This window comes from Falco rusticolus, chromosome 12, assembly GCF_015220075.1.
Source record: "Falco rusticolus isolate bFalRus1 chromosome 12, bFalRus1.pri, whole genome shotgun sequence".
Taxonomy (NCBI): domain Eukaryota; kingdom Metazoa; phylum Chordata; class Aves; order Falconiformes; family Falconidae; genus Falco; species Falco rusticolus.
Window position 1 is genome coordinate 4,442,829 of NC_051198.1, and position 21,204 is coordinate 4,464,032.

A 21,204-nucleotide genomic window follows, 5' to 3' on the forward strand; every position below is an offset into this window, starting at 1 on the left:
CAGCAGTAAACATCAGTATCAATTTATATCCAGTATCTTCTTATCCCTGCGTTCTGCAGGCCGCTATTCAGTTACCTGGAAGAACGTGCTTAGCCTGAAAAGTGACGTCAACAAAATAAAACACAATGCTTACAATGAAGCATAAGCTGAAGAATCTCGTAGAATAGGGATAGGCTTAAACAAGAATGTAGTTCCTGAATTAGATCCCTTTTGCATTTTAACATGTGGAAAAGCCCTCCTACCTCCAGAGACAGAGAAGGTATAAAAATAACAGAATGATCCATTCAAAGTTAAGACTCAGCAAATAGTACAACTGAGTATTCTGACTCCCAGAATTTTGTTTTAGTCACAAGGAAAGATGGTTTAAAAGAAAGAATCCAGGTTGTTCCTCCTTCTATTTCAAATTGTACCTCAGTATTCGTTACTAGGTGGAATGTCTTCAATCCTTTTAAGGATCTGAGGACTACACCAGACTAAGGGAATTGTATCACCCAACTACTGAATATTACATAACAATGTAACAACCTAGAATGAATTTGTAAAAGAACAATGATTTTAATTACTTACTACTGAATAAGGTCTAATGCAGCATACAGTATGTGTTGGGGTCCTTGTACATTTAAATTATCACAGAAAGTCTATCACAAACTTTTCTTCAGTGTCTCAAAATCGCGTTCGCCAACGCCATGGTGAATTCTTTTGTCTGTGGTTTCTCAGTCCCTCTCCACTTTGTCCCAGACTCCCTTCAGGCCATGGCCTGAAAAATTTTGTACAGAAACATTCCTCCATTTTTTTTCTCCTTCTCCTAGGAGTTTTCACCCTTTCTACACACTGCGTTCAAGATGCACACCTTCTCAAGCAAGGTGCTGTATGAATTTGTTTTCAGCCAAGTCTGACATGAGCTGTCCTTGTTCCCCGAGGTGCTCCGTTACACGCAGCCTGTTACCTCGCGGCCCTCTTCCCTGCGATTCAGCTCCACTCCCTGCCATGCTAGCCCTTAAACCTCAGCCTGTCTTTCTGTTTCTCTTGTGTGACTCCATTTAAGCACCTCTTAATTACACAAATCAGTATGAAATAATCGATCAAATAAGAGGTTGTGGCACTGTCTCTTTTATTCCAGTGACAAAATTATTTTGGCCTGTGGTCTCACCATGGGTTTCTGAAAGTAAAAGTCATTTCTCAGAATCTGCAGTAGTCAGAGAGGATGAATTTCATCTCATAGTGCACAAATACACCAAATACAGTAGTTCATAGTCCAAAATATTCCAGGGATACGAACCTCCAGGAAAGTTAAACAATATATAGAAAGTTGGTTTGTACTTTGCTGAGTTCCTAAGTCACTTACTTCACAAGCTGCCTGACTGTTATTAAACTGTTTTGTTAACAGTTCAATCCACTGAAGCATTGTAGGCTGTAAAAAGAAATACAGAAAAAACTGTAACTTAATAAATTGTGACTTAATCTTTAAACGTTTCTAAATGGTCAGTCAAAACACTGACTCTTAAGACTATAGCTATAAACAATAAAGGCTTTATAAACCAGTAACACACCGCACCTACACAAAAATAACAAGCACACACACTGAAGCTAATGCAAGCCGCACGACGTGTGCGGTAGCTACCCATTGTAATTCTGTCCAGCTGGAATTGCAATCATATTCGTACTACTCCCAGGCAATCTAGAATTAGTAGCATTAGGCCACCACACATGAGAGGGAAGTAAAATCTGACTGAGAATAAAGATGGTTCACACGGACTAGAACTTTCTTATGTTCATGCTAGTATTTATAATTTAAAAATTCATGAGCACAACTGTAGCTCAATGCTGAACATTCCCCTCTACATCAGACTTTCACAAAGTGCTTGTTAAGATCCAAAGCATCCCGGAATTTTCAAATGAAAAGAACACAAGATCTGTTGCTCCTGAAGCTTTGCTAAGGCACAGTAACCTAAACCCAGAGCCCACATTTTTTTCTGTTGTGCCACACTTACTATAAAGGTGTTACACCACACTCTTGTAAACATTAACTTTCTATCATCTATGGTACTTACTACATCTCAAAATCACACTTTTAAAATTAAAAAGTACCGACACACTTTTCACTATAGTCATGCAGCTACTCAAATGAGAATTTACAAGTAAATAGAATACCTTTTCCTTTGAATGAATAAATGTCTCTAGTACAAAGGAAGTGCTTAACTGGAAAAAAAAATATTTGCATTATTAATTACAGAATGCCTGAATTAACGTGTAAACAAATTAAAATTTAAAATAAGCATGAGATACTTTTGAAGTCCTTACCTTTGCTGTCATCAGGGAAACCGCTTTTGGATCTGGTAGCGTGCTTGGGATGCTACTACACAACTGCCACATAAACCTAGAGTCAGTAATTTTATTTGTTAATTAAAATAAATAATGAAAATCTGCAAGAAGAAAAGAAGCATTAATATTACATTTTTAAAGAAAAACTTACCCAAAATATGTATGTTCAAAAATGTTCTTGTCTTGAAGAAACTGCATGTTATCATGCCATATCCACTGAAGAAAAAATGCTAACATCAGATACAAGAAAGCCGTTTATTTCACTAGATAAGCATGATTTTAAGAATATTTAAATGTTTGCCGTGGCTAAGAAAAAAAAATTTCTTGTGAAAAACTATTTCTGGAAACATTTTATTTATTTGGAAGGATTGGCTCCAAGTTCTTTTAGTCATACTATAGCAAGTGTTAGTTCTGCCTGTCCCATGACTGCAGAACAGAGCTCAGAACCTTCTCCTCTTCCTGTAATCTCATTTTTACAACTTATGCACTCACTTTCTTTGGCTGAAATTTTGAGAACTGGTCCAACACATTAAAAAAGAACCACAGTGTAAGACCATATTTTAATGTCTGCGATAGTGTAATAAGTTAAAAAACCCCAAAAACTCTCTACATACATAGTTTCATTACTTGATAGAAGTTAGAATTTCCAGCAGCCTAGTGAGGTATGTCTAAAGGTTGAAGTTCTGACCCAAAGCCTAATGAGCTCTGTGATCTTTTGATAAATTCTTAGAGTAAGGTTTGGCTCTCCAACATTAACCAGAAAAGGATTTCATGCCAGGTCCCCCCGTCCCTCTCTCCAAAATGGTATTTTTGACCAAATCTGTTTGTAGTGTTTTTCACATCAAAATAGTTATAAAGTTTAATTCTGATAAAATCTGAAGCAATACTTCTGGCCAAAGGAAGCAGAGAAAGTGGCTTTTCGGGTGATAAAAAGGGAGAATGCCTTACAAATCCGGTATTGGGGATGTATCTAGCACAATGAGAACCCTAGTGAAATACTCTGCTCCTGTGCACTGCCTTTCCCAATTCCTCAGACCATACATGGCTTTAAAAGTATCTTTATATAAATAGCCAGGTATCCTAAGAGCAGCCCTCATCACTGAGGGGAACAGGGAGATGCAGTTGTTGGTATTTTTGTTTCCCCTACCCCTTTTACCAACATCTGGGCTACTCTGTGACTATGAGAGGGAAGGGATCCTTTTCTGACTGATGCTCTTCCATTATAGGCACAAACAGTCACTACCTTATATCGCTTTCACTCGGAATTTCACAACCTGTACCAAAAGTGCAAACAAACAGCTCGAACTATTGTCTTATCCTGTCCCCCCACAAAGCAGTAAGTTGCTGAGGAAACTGAAGGATGAAAAGGACAGTGGTTAATGAGAATACTTCCCGTAATATTGCAACTGATCAGAAAATGCTGATAAATGCTGACAAAAACCAGTGTTCTACAATTTTTTAAACATATGAAGCAGAATGATTCATATATCTGAATTAAAAAATTCAGGACAGAATGAGAAAAAGTCTAAAATTTACATACAGCAGAAATCTTAATTTACTTCCTATCAAATGATGTTCTCCTAAGGAAGACAGCTAAATGCAAGGTTTGTCATCTTATTTATTTAAATTATATTCACTTTTCACATTCCTGATTTGTTTAGGATTTCCTACAGTATTTTAAAATTATGTTAAAACAAATCAACTTGTACCTCCAGCAATTCTGATGAAACATCAAATTTGTAGTCTTTGCCATTTTCCTCCTCTGGTTCCATCCGTTTATAAAACAACATGTAAGCGCTGTGCGTCTTTAAGAAAAAAAAATCTGTATAATTTTTGCTTTGAGAGATAAATCATGAAAGTAGAAATATCATCATATAATAAAGTGTTTGGAAGAGAAATACCTTTTCAAAGGAGAAGTCCATAAATTTATCAGTAACAGAATCGTAAGTTTTTGTCTGTCAAGAAGAAAGTAAAACCATTAATTGCAAGGGTTTTTTTAATGGTCTGGTTATTGACAGTTTGAGATAAGCGTGCAAGCAAACTATTTCATGACATTTGCAGAGAGGCTGCTGAAAATTTATTTCTTGCTCAAACTAGTCTTCTTTCTTTTCTTCTACAAATCTATTCTGATTTTCCAAAGTTGCTATGCTACATTGTGACCTGTATCTCATGCAATTTCATGTCTCATCCATCTCATTGACACCTCTTCTTTTTAGGCACCTAAAGATGTTTTATCCATTTGCCAAACAAAATATTTTTTCTTTTATTTCTGCGTACTGTCTTTATCAGACAGTTGTATATAAGCGTTTTCTTATGGCCAGGACTGTTTTAGTAAGTTACTGCATTATTCATAATGTGGTTTATATAATGATATATAATAATAAAAATTGATCAATTCAAGCATAACCTGAGAATGTTTGAGTGTCGTTCAATAGTTAACTGTATTAGTAATGTGTAAAAATGCTCAGACGATGTCACAGGGCAGTGGGCTGACCCAAAAGACAAAGCTGACACTGTATTAAAAAACCTTGCACTACTGAAAGCAAGCAAACATCAACTTAAGAAATTTTATCTTCTTACAATAAAAGGAACAAGCGCACCTATTTAAGCCTGTAGATCCATTAGCCTGAAAATCACGAATATCAGAGCTCAAACTTTCCTGCTGAACAACAGCATAGGTATTACACAGATCTGGCAGGTTTTTAGCTCAGTTCTGTCACCAGTGAAAAAGGATCTGACTGTAAGAGGAAATTACTGACACAAGATATAGACAAAGATCAAAAATTCCCATTTTTCCAGAATAGGCATAAGCTTGAGGTATTTATTCCTTCAGTTAACAGTCTGAGCAAAGCAGCCATCCAAGTGAAGGATTCCTAAATTGGCTGCACACTCACTTTTTAATAAGTATACAAATCATATGATGATATAGTGAAGAAATACCCCTTCTTTGGAGACTCTTCACTAATTTATTTTGATTCATTAGTAATATCTATGCTAGAATTCTGACACCTGTCTTTTAAAACAACATAAAAATACTTGGACTCATATTCACAAATAAACTATTTGATAGTTGGCACATGAGAAATCAAGACCCTTCTCCTTTATTGTCTTAACTTCTGTTCCACAGAAAGCATAAAAAACCCAGGAAGCTTGCACCACCAGCTTGCAAACAGTCTCACTTTGTCAGGTCTTTCCTGCCCAAAGGAGGGGGAGAGCCTTTGAAAGGATCAATAGTGGAAGAACAGCTATCTACGTGAACGTAAGAAAAAGTATTACCTGCATAATAAAGATGTCAAAGGTTTAATAAACCCCAGCTAACACTTCTGTTTCACATACATTGACAACAGATGGCAGACCAAAGAGGAACACTATGGAATTCTTAATGAAAGTCTTCAGAAGAGCTATGTAACGGTTGAACATGACAAAAATGAAAAGCAGAACTTACAGTCATTTCTCCACCAAAACATTCTGAAGCAAGCTGGGCAGAATCAAACGGTTTTACTTCAGCATCATTGAAAAGATACCTGTAAAACAGTAAGCCTTTAAAGCAACTTCTGTTTGTCTAAGGGCAAATAAAGAATGACAAACATTTAAAATGATTCTTCAGATTTAAGCATTCCTATTAATTTCTCATGTTGTTTGAATTGCAGCAAACTAAAAACTGATCCCACAAGTGACTTCTTTGCAATAACATCAGGAAGTTAGCATTTCAACAGTTCTTGATTTTTCTTTTTATTTTTCTTTTTAAGAGAGACATTATTTTCCTTGTTTTTCCAGCCTGGCTCTTGTACAGACAGGGTTTTAATGCAGCCAGAAAGATTTGCCTTTTCCTTTTCAACCTGAGTGAAATGGAAACCAAAATTAGATAAGAGGAAAATCATTCCATATAACAGTAGAACTCAAACTGGAAGGAGGCAGAGAAGATGGTACATTGTTACGGATTCCCTTTGGAGCAGGGATTGGGTGACAAGTTGGAATTGTTTACAAAGTGCTCCAACTAGCTATTCCAGAGAACAGAAATGGAGGAAATCTTGTCTCCTATTACAGGGCCTCAGCTGAGAATCTGAGATAAGACATCCAGAAATGACAGGCAGAGTGTTCCCTGCTTTCTTATGTCAGCTAGCAAGACCGTCCTCCTTTCCATGCCCATGTCTCATCCCTTTCCCAGGCTACTTCTCCCAACTTCTTCTTCTCTTCACAACCATGACATGCCCAATGCATGCAGAAGTTTCCAAATTAGAAGTGAGACATCATAGTTAAAAAACCCCAACAAACTAAAAAAAAAATATTTAAGAAATGGTGCATAGCATTTATTCACCTATCTATCGCTTATTGTGCGAGAAGATCCTGTCTTTTTTTAACCTTTGAAAAGAAGGGATAGAAAAACAAATGCTGTCAAATATTCCAGTATGTCACTGTAAATTGCATCTAGGAGGAGCTGGCCAATAGAAAAAGATCACCAGCTAAACTTAAAAATCAAATGTGAAAACAATTCCACATATAAGAAGCACAGTAAGAACAGATTTAGATAACCTAGGTACTGTAACATTGTTTCTGCCACACAGGATGCAGTGAGTTCAAAGTGAAGAAAAATTCAAGTTGTTGTTTCACTGAAAACAAAAATGGAAAGGACCAAATTCCACAATCACAGAAGTAGCCATATGTTCATCAAAGTCAACCAGATTTTATGAAGGACAATCTATTTTATCTTACTATTAATTTGTAATGAAATTGATTAAAATATAGTAATTGACAGTCCTATCAAGAAACAAGCATTGTCTGCAATGCGAGGCTTGCATGACATTCTCCTGCTACCCCTGTGTCCAAGGCATTCAACAACTTATTACAGCTACAGCACACAAAATCTGTATGCTAATAAATTACTATACTTACACCTATCAAATTCCAACATCTTGTGCTTTTGAGAGGAACCTATAGCACATATCTCCTATACAACTGCATCTGACAAGGTCAACAATGTTTAGTTACTTTAAAACAAGAAATCATAGGCTCTTGTTTTGTGTAACTCACCATTTGTTGTTTTTGTAAGCGTGGGGATTGACTATATCTCTGATAAAACTGTAGTAGTGTCCACCATCTGCTGTTCCTGTATGAACCGTTACGCCTATCAGATCATATTCGTAACTTTCAGTTTCTTTCAAATAGTCACCGTCTTCCTTAAACCCTGAAATAATTTAATACAGTATTTAACCAGTTATTTCCTAAACACCTGAACTTCAACCTTTCCTGTGGTTTCACTCAGGTGTTTTTTTTCTTTTCAGCACTGCATGACAATGACAGCCAGAAACTCCATATCCAGAACAAGCAGCATAGATCCCAACTCATGTGTAACAGTTACAGCTTTTTTTTGCAAAACATCGCTACTGAAGAGATCAGGACTAACAGCTAAGTTACACCAAGTTAGCACATCTTATTTATGATGGCAGTTAGCCATTTGCTGAAGTTCAAATGTAACTCTGCAAAATCAAACCAGGCCACCAACAAACTGTACGTAACTATTTGTAATTTCTCTCATACTTTAAAAACAAATTAAGACTAATTCAAATTGAACAGTATATGAAAACAAAAATATTTGGCCAGTTTTCTCATAGTAAACAGAACGTGTGACTTTGGGAATATAGGTTGATCGAAACTACTTTGATTTCATTTGCTTAAAAAGAAAATCACCAACTGCTTATGTTACACACACAGAAAGTGGTGCACAGATGAAAGAGACAAAGCCTGTGGAATGTGTTTTATGAGGCATACCTTCTTTTCTGTCATTTTTTCCCATCAGGAAATCTTCAGTGTAAGGTGTCATATCCAGGCGTAAAGGGAATGAAAAATGTGTATTGACTTTCTCCTTCATCATGGTTACCATATTAAATGTGTATCTCATAGTGTTGAAGCTTAAGATACGAGGTAGTTTCTTAAAACATGCCCTGAAGGATTAGAAATAATCATGATTTACAAAAGCTTAGTAGGCTGAACTGTATTTTCGCACAGATCTTAAACACATTTATTTCAAACATAAGACTGCAGCTCTGTTGCCCAGCCACACAACTCAGCTATCACAATGCCCCAGAGCAGGGCAGTCTAACCGGCAGCAGAAAGGTCACATTTAGCCTACTCAACAATTCTGTTCAGCCTCTCACTGCGCCTTGCAAGAAACAGCAAATTTACTCGTATGGCATGAACAACAGTTTTCTAAAATGGTATTGTAAAATGAGTCATGAATTAATTTAACAATGCAAATCCCCTCATCAGACGGGAGTCACTATCTCCTAACCGACAAGTTTCAATGCACAATGTATCTTGTAGTAAATCTCATAAACTTCACAATAATGATTTTGAAGTAGGTTACTCTTTCACCCATGTCATTTTAACAGCTACAAAAACAACTATGAGGGTTTTCATATCTAAAAATGAAATTCATTAGCTGCAATATAAAAATTTTATTTAGTTTTCCCTTTATTTGCAGACTTTCTAAAATACCGAAACATTTCTAAAACGACCAATTTTAATTAAGAAATTCAGGGTTATGTATGAAACCAAGCCATTACCACCCTGCATAATGACTAATGCAAGTACTGAGCAACCTCTGAAAGAATTTGATCTTTTAAGAACAGGATAAGTAACAGATTAAAAAGAAATTTGTAGAAATTAGTAATTTGTAATTACATTAAAAAAAGGTCATGAATGTTCTACTGTCTAGGTCATCTTTTGCGAAGATACCTTATATTCTTTGTTTTGGAAATTTGATTTCCTAGTTATGTGCTCATTTGCACAAGGCCCACATCCTCATAGGCATACACAGTAGCACACTGAATGAAACCACAGTCCTGTTTCATCTAAAGGATTACTCCTATTCCAATAGTAATTTCAGTAATTTACTAAAAAGAAACATTAGGAATATTTAATTCTTCTTAATCATACCTTTTCTCAGCCCGCACTTTCTTCCCACAATGAGAACATGTATACATGTTGTCACCTTCCAAGGTATCCTTAATAGTTACTTCATCAAGAGATTCCTGCATATAATAAACAACAACAAAACCAAGCTTACGTTTATCCTAGATATTTATATCTTCTGCTTGCGTGACGTGCTTTACAAACTACTCCCTTTCAATCTTACAGTAAGTTTAATTAACATTTCCCCAAGTTATGAAAGTAAATGTGATCAAAGGCACCAAAATGTTTGCACGAAGAGAACACACCCGAACTAAGAGAAGAGTTTGACAGGAAAACCTAACCCAAACCACAAAATTAAGGAAACAATTCCAAAAAATGGTACTCAATATTCCAAGCTGCCGCAAAGAATCCAAGTACTTTAAATTCAGATTCCAAGTGTGGGGATTAATAGCTGTTTAAAAAAAAAAATTGTAAACCTGAAATTATGATTAAGTTTTAAATTAATAAGCAATAGTACATATGTATGTAAAAAAATGCACCAGCTGACAGCATGCTGCATTGAAAAGGTGTAACAATTCAACCAAATTACCTAGTAATACCAACCTAGAAAGACACCAAAACTAGAGTACAGATACAGAAAGCATCAATACGTTCAACAGTGTATGGTACAGGCTTTATACTTGACTGCACCCATTTCTAACTGTGATCTATGCTACACATCTCAGCCCGGCATTACTTACATAAATATTCTTCATATCTGCCACCTGGCACCTTACTGTATAGAACTCTTCAGCAGTCTGACTTACATGCTCACAGTCCTAAATCATAGCAATGACAGAGAAAAGCAATAAAACAACTGTTTTGAGAAGTTAAAGAAAAATCTTTAAAAGATAAAGATAGGTAGGGAAAGAATACTTACCAAGGAAACAACATTGTTTGTGATAACACCTCCAAACAAGCTTTTCACTGTATTTTTCTGTGAATGAATTAATAAATTCTGTCAAGGAAATTTGAGCAAATCCGTAGGTTTTCAAGCTCCCTTTTTCTCCCTCTTAATAACTCACCAGTTCTGGAGACATTTCTTCTATTTTTGTTATCAGGTCAGTGAAGAATTCAGTCATATCTTTCTGCTCTCCAGTGTTCAGTGGCTGCTTATCCATGGTATAGGTTTTACAGAAAGGCCTTGGGTTGTATGCCTTACATTCACTTTCCTTTAGGTAAAAATTACCAAGCAAAACAAATCAACACACATCCTTACATTTTCAACTTATACAGATATATCAAACATATATATCAATGTCTATTTAAAAAAGGACATACTTTTACATACAGTATCTCCCTATGTGTATTAGGCAACACAGTTAAGTGCTTAAATATTTCAGATGAAAAGTAAATCGGTTTTTAACTGATTCTTCTAATATCACTTGTTAAGATATCATTAGTAAAATATTACTAAAAATATTTAATAAATACTTAATTTAACAAATCCTTAAAATAAAAGAACTTGGCTGAAGATGTGACACATCCAGATTCTGTGTATCTGTTCAGATACAAAATATCAGGAACATCAGCCTGTATTTACGTGTTTCTGGGCGTTACGGATTTAAATCTTGACAAGTGCTTCATTGGCATTCAGGCTTCTCTGCGGTATAAACCTGCACCATCTAGTTCTGAACTGCACGTGTTTAGTCAGAGAAAAGAATACGCAGCATAAAACAATTCTTTAGCATACATGCCCCATTCCACTGCCTTGCACACTGGGAAAGCAGAACGAACTTACAGCAGAAGGAACTTTGTTCTTGTAAACAACCATATACATACGGTTTTGGTCTAGGGATGTGTGGCAAGACAACGCTTCCTGTAAATACTACCTTTTTTTGGAATAAAGCCTTTCCTTGAGATTTTAATAATGGTAAATATTCATACGATTTTACATGCCCATACTATTTTATGCTTATGTAAATACCTAGATGCATTTTTTTTTTCTATGATTCATAGCAGGCACTACATGCCTGAACTCTTTTCCTCTATTTGTCTTCAAAGCGGTCATCAATTTCTTTCACAAAAGCCAGTGCCAAGAACAAAAATACTCAGCTCTCCTCAGGGTTTTTTTTGTTACTTCAGAAATATTTCACTATTTTAACAACAGTGCACACCTGTGACCGCCTCAGTTTTGTTTCATTCTGGAATTTCGAAATGTTGAGTTGCTTTTTAAAGCTTTATTTCAACAGATTAACCTTCAAAATACTGGAGCAATGAAAAATAGTTTATTTTACTTTATCACCAAGGAAAGTGGGGCAAACAAACTGTTTCATGATTAAATGAAGACTCAAGCTCAAAACCCTTTACTTCAAGGTCCATGTGAAACAAGATGAATGACAATGGTGCTGGACAGACACTCATGCCTGAGTGTTTGTTAAAAAGAAAAAATAGTTTATTGGGATCTTGTCATGGTGCTCACATATGGAATCAAAACATCCTAACGGGACAGCCAGTCTGTGTTTGGTGGTGATGGAAGTCTGTTGGTTGGGTCCTTGCAGTGGTTAACTTCAGCTAGACCTGGAGAGACTCCTCAAATCATTATTTTGCTAATTATAACCCAGCTGGCAAGAGTCCTGTGTGACCTCCCCAGCATCTGTGTAATTCATTACTATTGATTCACCTTAACGACATACAAAGTATCTCTTAAATATCTTAAATCCATACAAAAGACTACTATGCAGTCACTTCTGCAGGAACAGTTTCTATTGACAATTTACAAAAGTCAGTTTGGAAACTGGACATGAACTGCAGAAACCACAGTAGAACTGGCCCAAATTCCTAGCTGCAGGGCTCCTGCAACAATCAGTCTTCATTGTAACTTCATTGGGAATGTACAGTTAATTACCCAAACCGGTGGGTTGCCTCAAGCCCCTCCATTATTGCACCCAAGGAGATGCCTGGCCAGGGAGCTCCTGCACCACTCAGAGATTTAGCACCCTAAGTGCACAGGTGTCCATACAGGGCACAGCCCTGATACCCAGCTGCACCGTGACTGGAACTAAAAAGCAGACTTGTTTTTTCACACTTTCACTCGTAAATGAAGTTCCACAACTATGGTAAATAGCCTGTACTCACCTGAGCACTAATGTGTTAGGAGAAAAAGGTTTAAATAAATGAAGGATGCTCAGACTGTGGCACCTGAGCCTGACGTTCCCACATATTCACTTCGCATTTTTTTAAGAACACAGTTCTTAAAATCACTAACATTTAACAGCTGATGCTTGCTCATTATAGTTGGTGTCCAACGTTAATCCCTATTTTAGATAAGGATTTACACTGCCTCTTCATGAAAACTATCATGCCAATGTTTGCTTAACTGATTTGCTGAATAAGTGGGTAAAAAATATTTCAGTTAAGACAATTATCCACAAAACTTAGGCACAATGGACTTAAGCTGCTAAGAATTTACATACAGAACGGTAACTACATTTTTCTGGCTTTTTTCCGCTGCCCCGCCCTGCCCCCCAAATAGGATACTTTATAAAATATCTTCTTTTGCACCTACCATTAAGTATGTAAACATTTTCTGGAGTTCTAGTAGAGTGGTCTTGTGTTTCATATCTTCTGAATACTAAAAGAAGTTCATAAAGAAGACTTTTATCTTTTTGCTTACAGCCTTGCAAAAGCAGCCTTTAAAAAGATGAAATACTCATCTTTTTAAATAAAAAAACCCCAACCACTTTATTATGGACAATTGAGAAAAAAGATTGTGTACAAGAACACACAGTACGCTATTCTACACTTTCATAAAAAGCACTACCTACTGATTTTTTGGTATGCCAAAATTAAACATAAGTCAAAAAATACCTCTATTTTCTAAAAAATTACTGCAGCTAGGAGCTTTTGGAAAGGTATTACAAGAGACTGTAGTAATTTTCAAGTAATTTTTTTCAATTCATAGATGTGGGAGTTCTGATGAACCTTATTTTTTAGTTATATAAATGCCTAACTCTAGGTGAATGAAATTAAGTAACAAGTACCAGTAACTTAAAACAATGATGATGTCACTGCCAATTAGTGTGTTTCACACATCATATATGCTCTGTTGATGTCAGGGATGAAAATGAAGCTTTCTCTTTTACAATGAATAACTAGATGTACTAATATTGTATTTTTGGAAGTTAACCAATGTGTAATAATTTAGAAGACTTGCTGTACACTTCTGGTGGCATTATACACATGCTCTGGGACTTTATAACCATTCAAGAAGAACAACATTTATTGTAACAAAATGACCGATTCAGAGTTAAGAAGTAACAGGCAATTCACATAAAATCAAACTTGAATAAATCTAGTTGATAGCAATAGAAATAGAAGTTTGAGAATGTTTTATTACAAAACCACCTTAAGAACCTACAGCATTACAAATACATTTTAAAAACCCCAACCTCTTCACTTTAGACATCAGCAAAAGAATCAAACTGAACAAAAAGCAAACTAAACCCTTAAGAAATATTCTTTATCCAGAAATAACTCTTAAAAGGAAGTCTATACTTTATCAGCATTTGCACCGATTTTAAATTTAAACTTCTAACAAAATCCACACAGGGAACGCAAGACCCCAGAGCATACCTTTGCAGTAAAAATTGCTTGTCTGGCCTCTGGTATCATGTACAGTTGCTGAATAGTGGATGCCAAGTAACATGTTGCTCCAAGATTAGTTAGACCCACAAATCTACATTCAGCACGAACATCATCATGTGGCCAATAATCCCACTTGTAAGGTGCATGGGAAGCTGTAAAAGTATGAATCACACGTGCAGAAAAAAATAAATAAATTCAAAGTACAATTTACAAAAACATGAATACGATTAAAAGCTTTATATGCCTACATTAATAAAACACACCCTGTTCATGCATTCTACATCTACAGACATGAGCCAGACTGTACCTGCTCTTTTAGAAAACGCGCTATAGGGTACATCAGGGAAATGGGTTGATATGCAGTGAGCCTTTCTAGATGGCACACTGCTTTAGGCTGCAATTGACTTGCTGTGCTCTCCAAAGCATTACTCATGGCAAGTATCAGCTCTTAACACTTGTTCTAGTGGTAGTATTACACATAGTAACAGTCTTCCAGCCTCTACCTTTAAACAAAAAATTTGGTAAAACCACATGACGTTTGGATCATCAAGAGCATCCATAAACACTGGCTGCTATACGTAGTTTGTTCATACTACAAGCCAACCATAGCGCTCTCAATATCCACACTACCTAAACCACTGAGAATATATCTTTACCTGGTAACATACAACACTTACAAGCTCACAAAGGTACACCAGTCATCCCCTCAACACAAAAATTACTCGTAATTTCTACTACCCATTCCCATGCACCTCTTCATCACACTGCAAGAAAGCAAAGCAGAGCCTTTGCACCCAGAGACTCAAGTCAGAGAGCCTTCCCTTCACATAACGGAAGACTGATTTGGTATCAGAGAGAACCACACATGAAGCGAGACCTTTCTTTTCAGAAGAGAAGCTGATTTCAGAATGATATCTACTACAGAGGATGTAAAGTTAGCAAAAGATCTTTTTGACCAGTATAAAAAAATAGATAGAGGCTTATCAGAGATAAGACACAAAAGTGCAGTGAAATGAAGTGGTTGGCTATACGCAGGCTTGAATAAACTTGGGAACGGTTTTTATAGGAAGAGAAGGGATGTTTTTAACTGCACTTCAAAGCCATACATAGCAAAGAAATCTGCAATCTATCTGCAAAAATAGAGGTAAGCAAGAAGTAAATTTCCTAGAGAATCAAATTGAAAAGACCTCCCCCCGCCCCACATAAGTTCTCTATTCCTCTGTATTTCATAGCAGATGTAGCAATCTATTTCTTACACACATGGCACTAGACAAGTTAGGCAAGCCTGACAGACTCTTCTTAATAAGCCTTGTTCTGATATAGCTGCCAAGAAATCAGAAGAATGGGAAAGTTCTCATCTGCCAGTCAAGAAGATGGTAACCAGACTAGACAAACCATTTGTAAGTGATTAGTACTGCTTCTAGACACTGACAGGCTTCTCTTTCTAGCATCCCACGCAGGAGAATAGAATGGGGAATTAATCATCTGAGCTGCAGAGGCAACTAGACACAAGTGCTAACTAATTACAGAGGAACTAATCCAGTGTCCAAAGAAATTCACTGCAGCCCATCCTTCCTTTGACACAAAAACTTGCAGTGCATCTAGTTTTGCTAGTCATTCCCAAGGATATCATTCTCCTAAAAGGCACAGTGTCCTACAAATAATTCAGCACCTCTATTGAAGTGTATGTTCAGAGATACAGGGGAAAAAAAAGGCAAAAAAGCAGCCTGCATTTATTTTACAATCCACCTAAGTTATGTGGGTTCAAGATCTAAATTTTAAATCCTTAATTATTTTGTTAAAGATTAAAGGCTCACTAAGAATTCTTCCCAATTCATATTACCAGCTATAAATTCAGGAAACTATTTGGCATCCTCCAAACAGATCCTCACATCTTCAGAGACCAGACCCAGAAGACGTTCTGTTGCACAACAAATAATTGTTGTAATCTCCATTTTGGCATTGGCATCAAAACAACTATTAGCCCTGCAGCTTCAAGTAGGGAAGGAAAGCGTTTAAATTCTCTTGTTTCAACAAATCAGTAGCGTGACCTCATGTTACCTGGTTACATTGGGCTGATCGACCAGTTGAAACTAAGCTCTCCTCCACATTTAATCTCCTAAAGACAGTAATTAGCACTGCCGAACACCACAAAATTCCCTCCCTTAACTGAAATCCTTAAATTGCAACATCTTAATTCACCCTTTCTGAGGTAAGGGCTCAGCATCTATCACTCTGCTTACTTATCAAGTTATAATTAGAAAGAAAACAGATGACTTCTTTATACTTCATGAGAACAGTTGGGAGTATCTTTGTCCTACTTCAATCTGACAAAGGGTTTTCAGAAATTTGACAAGGAATTTCTCAGGAAGATTCTGTTTTCTCCACCCTGGGATTTTTAAGTGACCGTCTTCATTTTCATAATAAAAACTTTTCTCCTTCACATTGATCTTAACTAGAAAGGTAAATTTGAGCCTCATTTATGTCTATCTTCTTTATTTCTCAACATCTCGTTATAGAAATCAGCCTTTTCTCAGGAAGAGATACAGAAACTTGTAACTGAACTTGCAATATTCACATTCAATTTTAAGCAAAATAAAACCGAATTTCTTCCTCTTCAAATGACCACGTATTTCTCTATATTCCACTTTCTGATCATGCTTCTGCTCCAGACACAACATCAGGCACTATCTTAAACTTCCCAGAAAGCAAAGCAGCTGGTCCCGTTTCACTGTTTTGAACTGGATGTTCTTAGCCTTGGTCTTTAAAGAAAGCAAAACTCCAAAACTCTGCAAGAAATGTTATGAACAACAGAGGGTATCTAAATCCCCTCCTTCAGTAATATCAGAGCTGCATTAATTGTTAGCTCTCCCTGTTGAGAAAAGCAAGGAAAAAAGTCAGCTGACATCAGCTACTTAGAAGTTCATTTCCAACAGTACCACTTCCACAACAGGCATGAAGGCATCCCCTTTGCCTTCAGGTAAAGACACTATCTGTGAAGTAGAAAAAAAGCACGCAAATCATTCTCTTCTTCCATCCATTAATGACAGGAGTTACATTAGTGGGAACGTCAAAGAAAATGCTGCTGCAATTAAAACTTTACTACAGCTACTTTACATTATTCATACTAGTGTAAGTCTGAAGAACAGTATACAGTTGTACATTTTAATATGACTGCCAGAATAAAGTCTTAGCAACATCCTTTTTTTTTTCCTCAAGGAAAAAATATACTAGATATTCTTTAATAAGGTTTTCTTTTTGAAAATTTTATTTTACTTCATTAAATTAAAACTGTCTTTTAAGAGCATGCTGGCTTCATTCGGTTAGGAGTGTGAGAAAAAATGGTTGAATAGCAGAGATGGCAATTGGTGAGACCAGGTGACAACAACCGCACAAGCCGCATGACCGAAAATTTCTCCAATGAACCACAGAACTAAAACATCAAAACCAAAGACAGGATAGAAGTTTATAATATCTTCCTTAATGTTTCTAAGAAGAAGGAGAGACAGGCCTAAGACTAAGATTTTTAAAGACTAATAAGATTACAGAGATAAGCAAAGTGGAAAAGCCCAGTTTTAAGAATCTCTGGGTCACACCAATGGAATAACAAGACTTGATCCAAACAAGGTATTGGAAGTCCTGTGTCAGCTGCACATCAGAAAGAGACAATGGCACTCTGCCACTTGTAATAAAATTAACATTCATGAAACTGAGATACACTGAATATGGAGCAGGAGCACAGACCAGATGGCTCCGGAGAACTCAGGAAAGAACAAACAATCTAGACAAGAGTATTTGGAAGAAAGTAACAACTGTGGTAAATGTCACAGAAAACTTCAGCACCTACGAATTACTGGGATTTGGAGCCAGGAAAATGCTAACTGTAAAAAATGAATGATTGCACCTAGAGAGATACAAGACAACCTCAGCAGCAGATGACGTACTTGCAGCAAACAGAAATATCCGATATTTTCATAAAATATATTCCTCTTCATAATATCTTCCATGAACAGAGGAGACTTTGGAGGCTTTTCAGAAGGCCCCAGGCATACGAGTACAGAACACAAAACGTTATTACGACCAGATTTCTCTTTTGCTTCCTGAATTGTAAGGCACTAAATCAATTCCATAGATTGTAATAAATTACAGATCCTCAGGTTACAGGAATTTAAACCGGGCATGCGAAAGGAAATCTATCAAGCTAAAAATGCATAATGAGAATTTGCAAATGAAAGATTAAAATATTAACTAACTTCAAATTTTGGTAATTTACATATTATGCACAGCAACTGTGTTTCCAAAACACGGGAAGCATGAAAGCCAAGAGGCGTAACAAAATTGTATTAGTGCTGTATGCAGACATCTGGGTACAGACTGAAGTCAGCTACAAAGATATCAGAGACACTGCAAACACGACAATGCTGTTAACAGCCAACGCATCTACAGTACCCTGGTGTGGTTTATATACTTCGGTTTACGTATAAACATACCATGTTTCTTCATGTTAGAAAGGGAGAACGGAAATTAAAATGCAGCACAAGCTGATGAAACACATAAGATCCACTCTAACAATGTTATCTATGTGTCAGTGTCATTTAACAGGACCACATAATTTCAATAACCCATATTTAAGAACAGATGATCTGAAAATTGTACATCCACTCATCTGCTAGGTGAGCAAAAGATGCCCACATCTGCTCTGTGATGCTACCATAAGTGATGGTGGATATGTAGTAGAGCTACAAAGTGGAATTTTAAGAGCAGTGATAGCAGCAACAACATGTTACTTCATTACTACTTTTGGAAAGTATGACTACTCAGTTTAAGTCTAAAAATGCTCTGTGTCACCTCTGCGTTTCCCAGTTTCTACCTACACATTCTTAACAGACTGTTATTTGTAGAAAGTCATGAAATGCAGACACTTCTGGTGTATTTCAGGAGGAAATGGAAACTCCGTGATCGCAGTACTGTTCACAATGGTGGCTAGCTGTCCCCATCATAAACGTGCAGTCTCGAGAACGGCAGTCCATACTACACGTACATTCTTACGCTCTCTACTGAACTTTTATAAATCCAAGAATTCAAAACAAAAGCAAAATGAACAGAAAACTAAAATCTACCAGTTTTCCACAAACTACTCAAAAGCTATATACACCAATAAAGGTTCTTACACTGCATATGCTGTGCCATGACCCAGTTGTGGAGCAGCCTGTAGTTCTCCACGGACCCCTTTACCATTTCCACCAACAAGTCATAAGCAGCAGCCCTTGAAGAATGTGACTTGCATTTTGGCTGCTGTCTATCTTTCAAACTTGGCAGCAAGAACAGAAGATTGAAGATGTCTCTCAGAAACTCCTGTAAAACAGTTCAATCGGCATATTTAGCACTTTGAACACATTCTTAAAAGAAAACAGTCATGTATTGACAATCTTCTAGAAACTTCTATAGACTTTCTAGACCTCTGTCATTTACAAAACTTGCTGATTTGCATACAAGTTCTGAATTACAAATTTCAACAACTTACTTTATACTACATAATGTGCACTGTAACCATATTATAGCCTAAAGAGAAACATGTCCACTGAAAAAATAACAACAAATTATGCTCAATTCATGATTGATAGTTTGACAAACACATGTATTTTTAGTAACTTTAAGACTAGTTTCTCCTAGTGAAAGACGAAAGACAGCACATAACCTTAATCACTCTACTCGTTTTATGAATCACAATCTTAAAACATGCATTATGTTATGTACTATGCATACTGTAGATGTGTTTCTGTATTGTTTCATGTTTGGAATATTTGCGGAACTGTAAGAGGCACAAAGCAGAGCTGTACTAAGTCAGGTTGCCTTTGGATGGTAAATGACAGTATGTAATACATATTTATTTTTACTATCCCAGATTTATACACTAAAAAAAAAATGGACGGATCTTTCTAAATTTCAGTACCTTCTTTCTATGTAGCCAATTTGATTTAATAAACTTAAACCAGAAGTAAAATATTAAAAGGATAACAAAAAAAAGGTCTGTATAGGTCTGTAAGAACACGTGGTCACACTCTTCCACAACTACATCTTCAAAGTGCTGAATGGTGAAAAGGCTTTCCTCCACCTTTCAGCTATGAAGTGAACATTACTCGTTAGTCATTTAAGTGGTATAATGAGAGACCATGACAGAAGAAATTGAACAGAATTCATAAAGCAGTATTTCAACAAATTTCCTTACACAACCAGCAATTCATGTGCACACTTAATGTCTAAGGTTGATGATAGCCTACACATCATCGCTTCTGTAAAGTGCCTGCAATCTTAACAAACTGTATTTAATCATTAAGTCGTATCGGTAGTGTATCATTTCAGTTGTCTACATAATCAGACACTAAACCCTCTACCTCTTCAGGATTTTGATTGCTTTTTTTCCCCCAGTGATACCTTCTCAAATTTTTTTTTAGGGCCAGAATTCTTACCCCATTTGTAGAGCACAGGCTACCAATCCAGCTACCATACTTCATTCTACATTTTCTACACTATAATTAAAAAAATTACCTTCCTGAACCTCCCCATTCAGGTATGTTCAGTTAAGAAGCCTTTTAACATTTCAAAGCAGGCTCTGCTGTAAAAATCTAACTAAATTCTGAATATTTCAGAAAATGGCCTTCTGCAGAGTACAGAGCAAAATTGCCATAAAAAGCATTATTGCAGTGTACGAGGAGATTCCTGTAGTCCTAATATAAAAATCTTACAACCTGGGTCTTATGTTTATAGCCAAATAATACAGAGGGGTCTTCTCCTGGCTAGTATAGTTAAAGTTCTTCCAGATTTCTCCACACTTTGAAGAAAGAAAATGCATAAAATTAAAAATAGGTAGATACCTAGTTTCTTGGTGGTTAGCCTGTATCAGGAGTGCTTGCAGGGTAGCAGTCCAATTCCTTTTCATTCCTAAGCTAATTGGCAGGCATAGATGATGGCAGCTCATCAGCAGACCAGGTGCATCTACTAAATGGAGTTTTAGACTGTGCTTTCAGCTGCAGCCTAGCACTGTGCAGCAGGCTTTTTTCCAACAGGTGTTTTAACACACAAGCCACCTTAAGGTGTCCCAGACTAGAAAAGCAGTAACTTCAGAGAGATCTGAATTTATCTTTTCCTGATTAACATTCTCAACCTTGTATTTCTGCTGACTGAATTCTGACACATTGGACCAGGGAAGAAAAGAATGCTATAGATGATTTTACTCAGAGGCTAAACGCAAACCCTCAAACTTGTTAAAAGTATGTATCTCTACAATCAAAATGGCCTTAAGATACACCTCTCTAATGAAGATGTGCTAGCCAGTATAAGTTA

General features: G+C 36.5%; 1 protein-coding gene across 12 annotated transcripts in view; it reads right to left on the reverse strand.

Moving 5' to 3' along the window:
- USP34 (ubiquitin specific peptidase 34) overlaps window positions 1-21,204 on the reverse strand; it is a 137,064-nt gene that overhangs the window by 25,457 nt on the left and 90,403 nt on the right. For all 12 annotated transcript variants that reach the window (XM_037405174.1, XM_037405169.1, XM_037405173.1 and 9 more), the window contains 16 exons: window positions 19,032-19,215; window positions 13,849-14,012; window positions 12,782-12,847; window positions 10,299-10,445; window positions 10,154-10,210; window positions 9,975-10,052; window positions 9,259-9,353; window positions 8,092-8,264; window positions 7,354-7,507; window positions 5,768-5,846; window positions 4,224-4,277; window positions 4,032-4,127; window positions 2,474-2,538; window positions 2,302-2,377; window positions 2,152-2,199; window positions 1,346-1,411 (listed from right to left, as the gene is read on the reverse strand). In XM_037405174.1, the coding sequence (XP_037261071.1) occupies window positions 1,346-1,411; window positions 2,152-2,199; window positions 2,302-2,377; window positions 2,474-2,538; window positions 4,032-4,127; window positions 4,224-4,277; window positions 5,768-5,846; window positions 7,354-7,507; window positions 8,092-8,264; window positions 9,259-9,353; window positions 9,975-10,052; window positions 10,154-10,210; window positions 10,299-10,445; window positions 12,782-12,847; window positions 13,849-14,012; window positions 19,032-19,215 (1,602 nt within the window). The remainder of the gene's footprint in view (window positions 1-1,345; window positions 1,412-2,151; window positions 2,200-2,301; window positions 2,378-2,473; window positions 2,539-4,031; window positions 4,128-4,223; window positions 4,278-5,767; window positions 5,847-7,353; window positions 7,508-8,091; window positions 8,265-9,258; window positions 9,354-9,974; window positions 10,053-10,153; window positions 10,211-10,298; window positions 10,446-12,781; window positions 12,848-13,848; window positions 14,013-19,031; window positions 19,216-21,204) is intronic.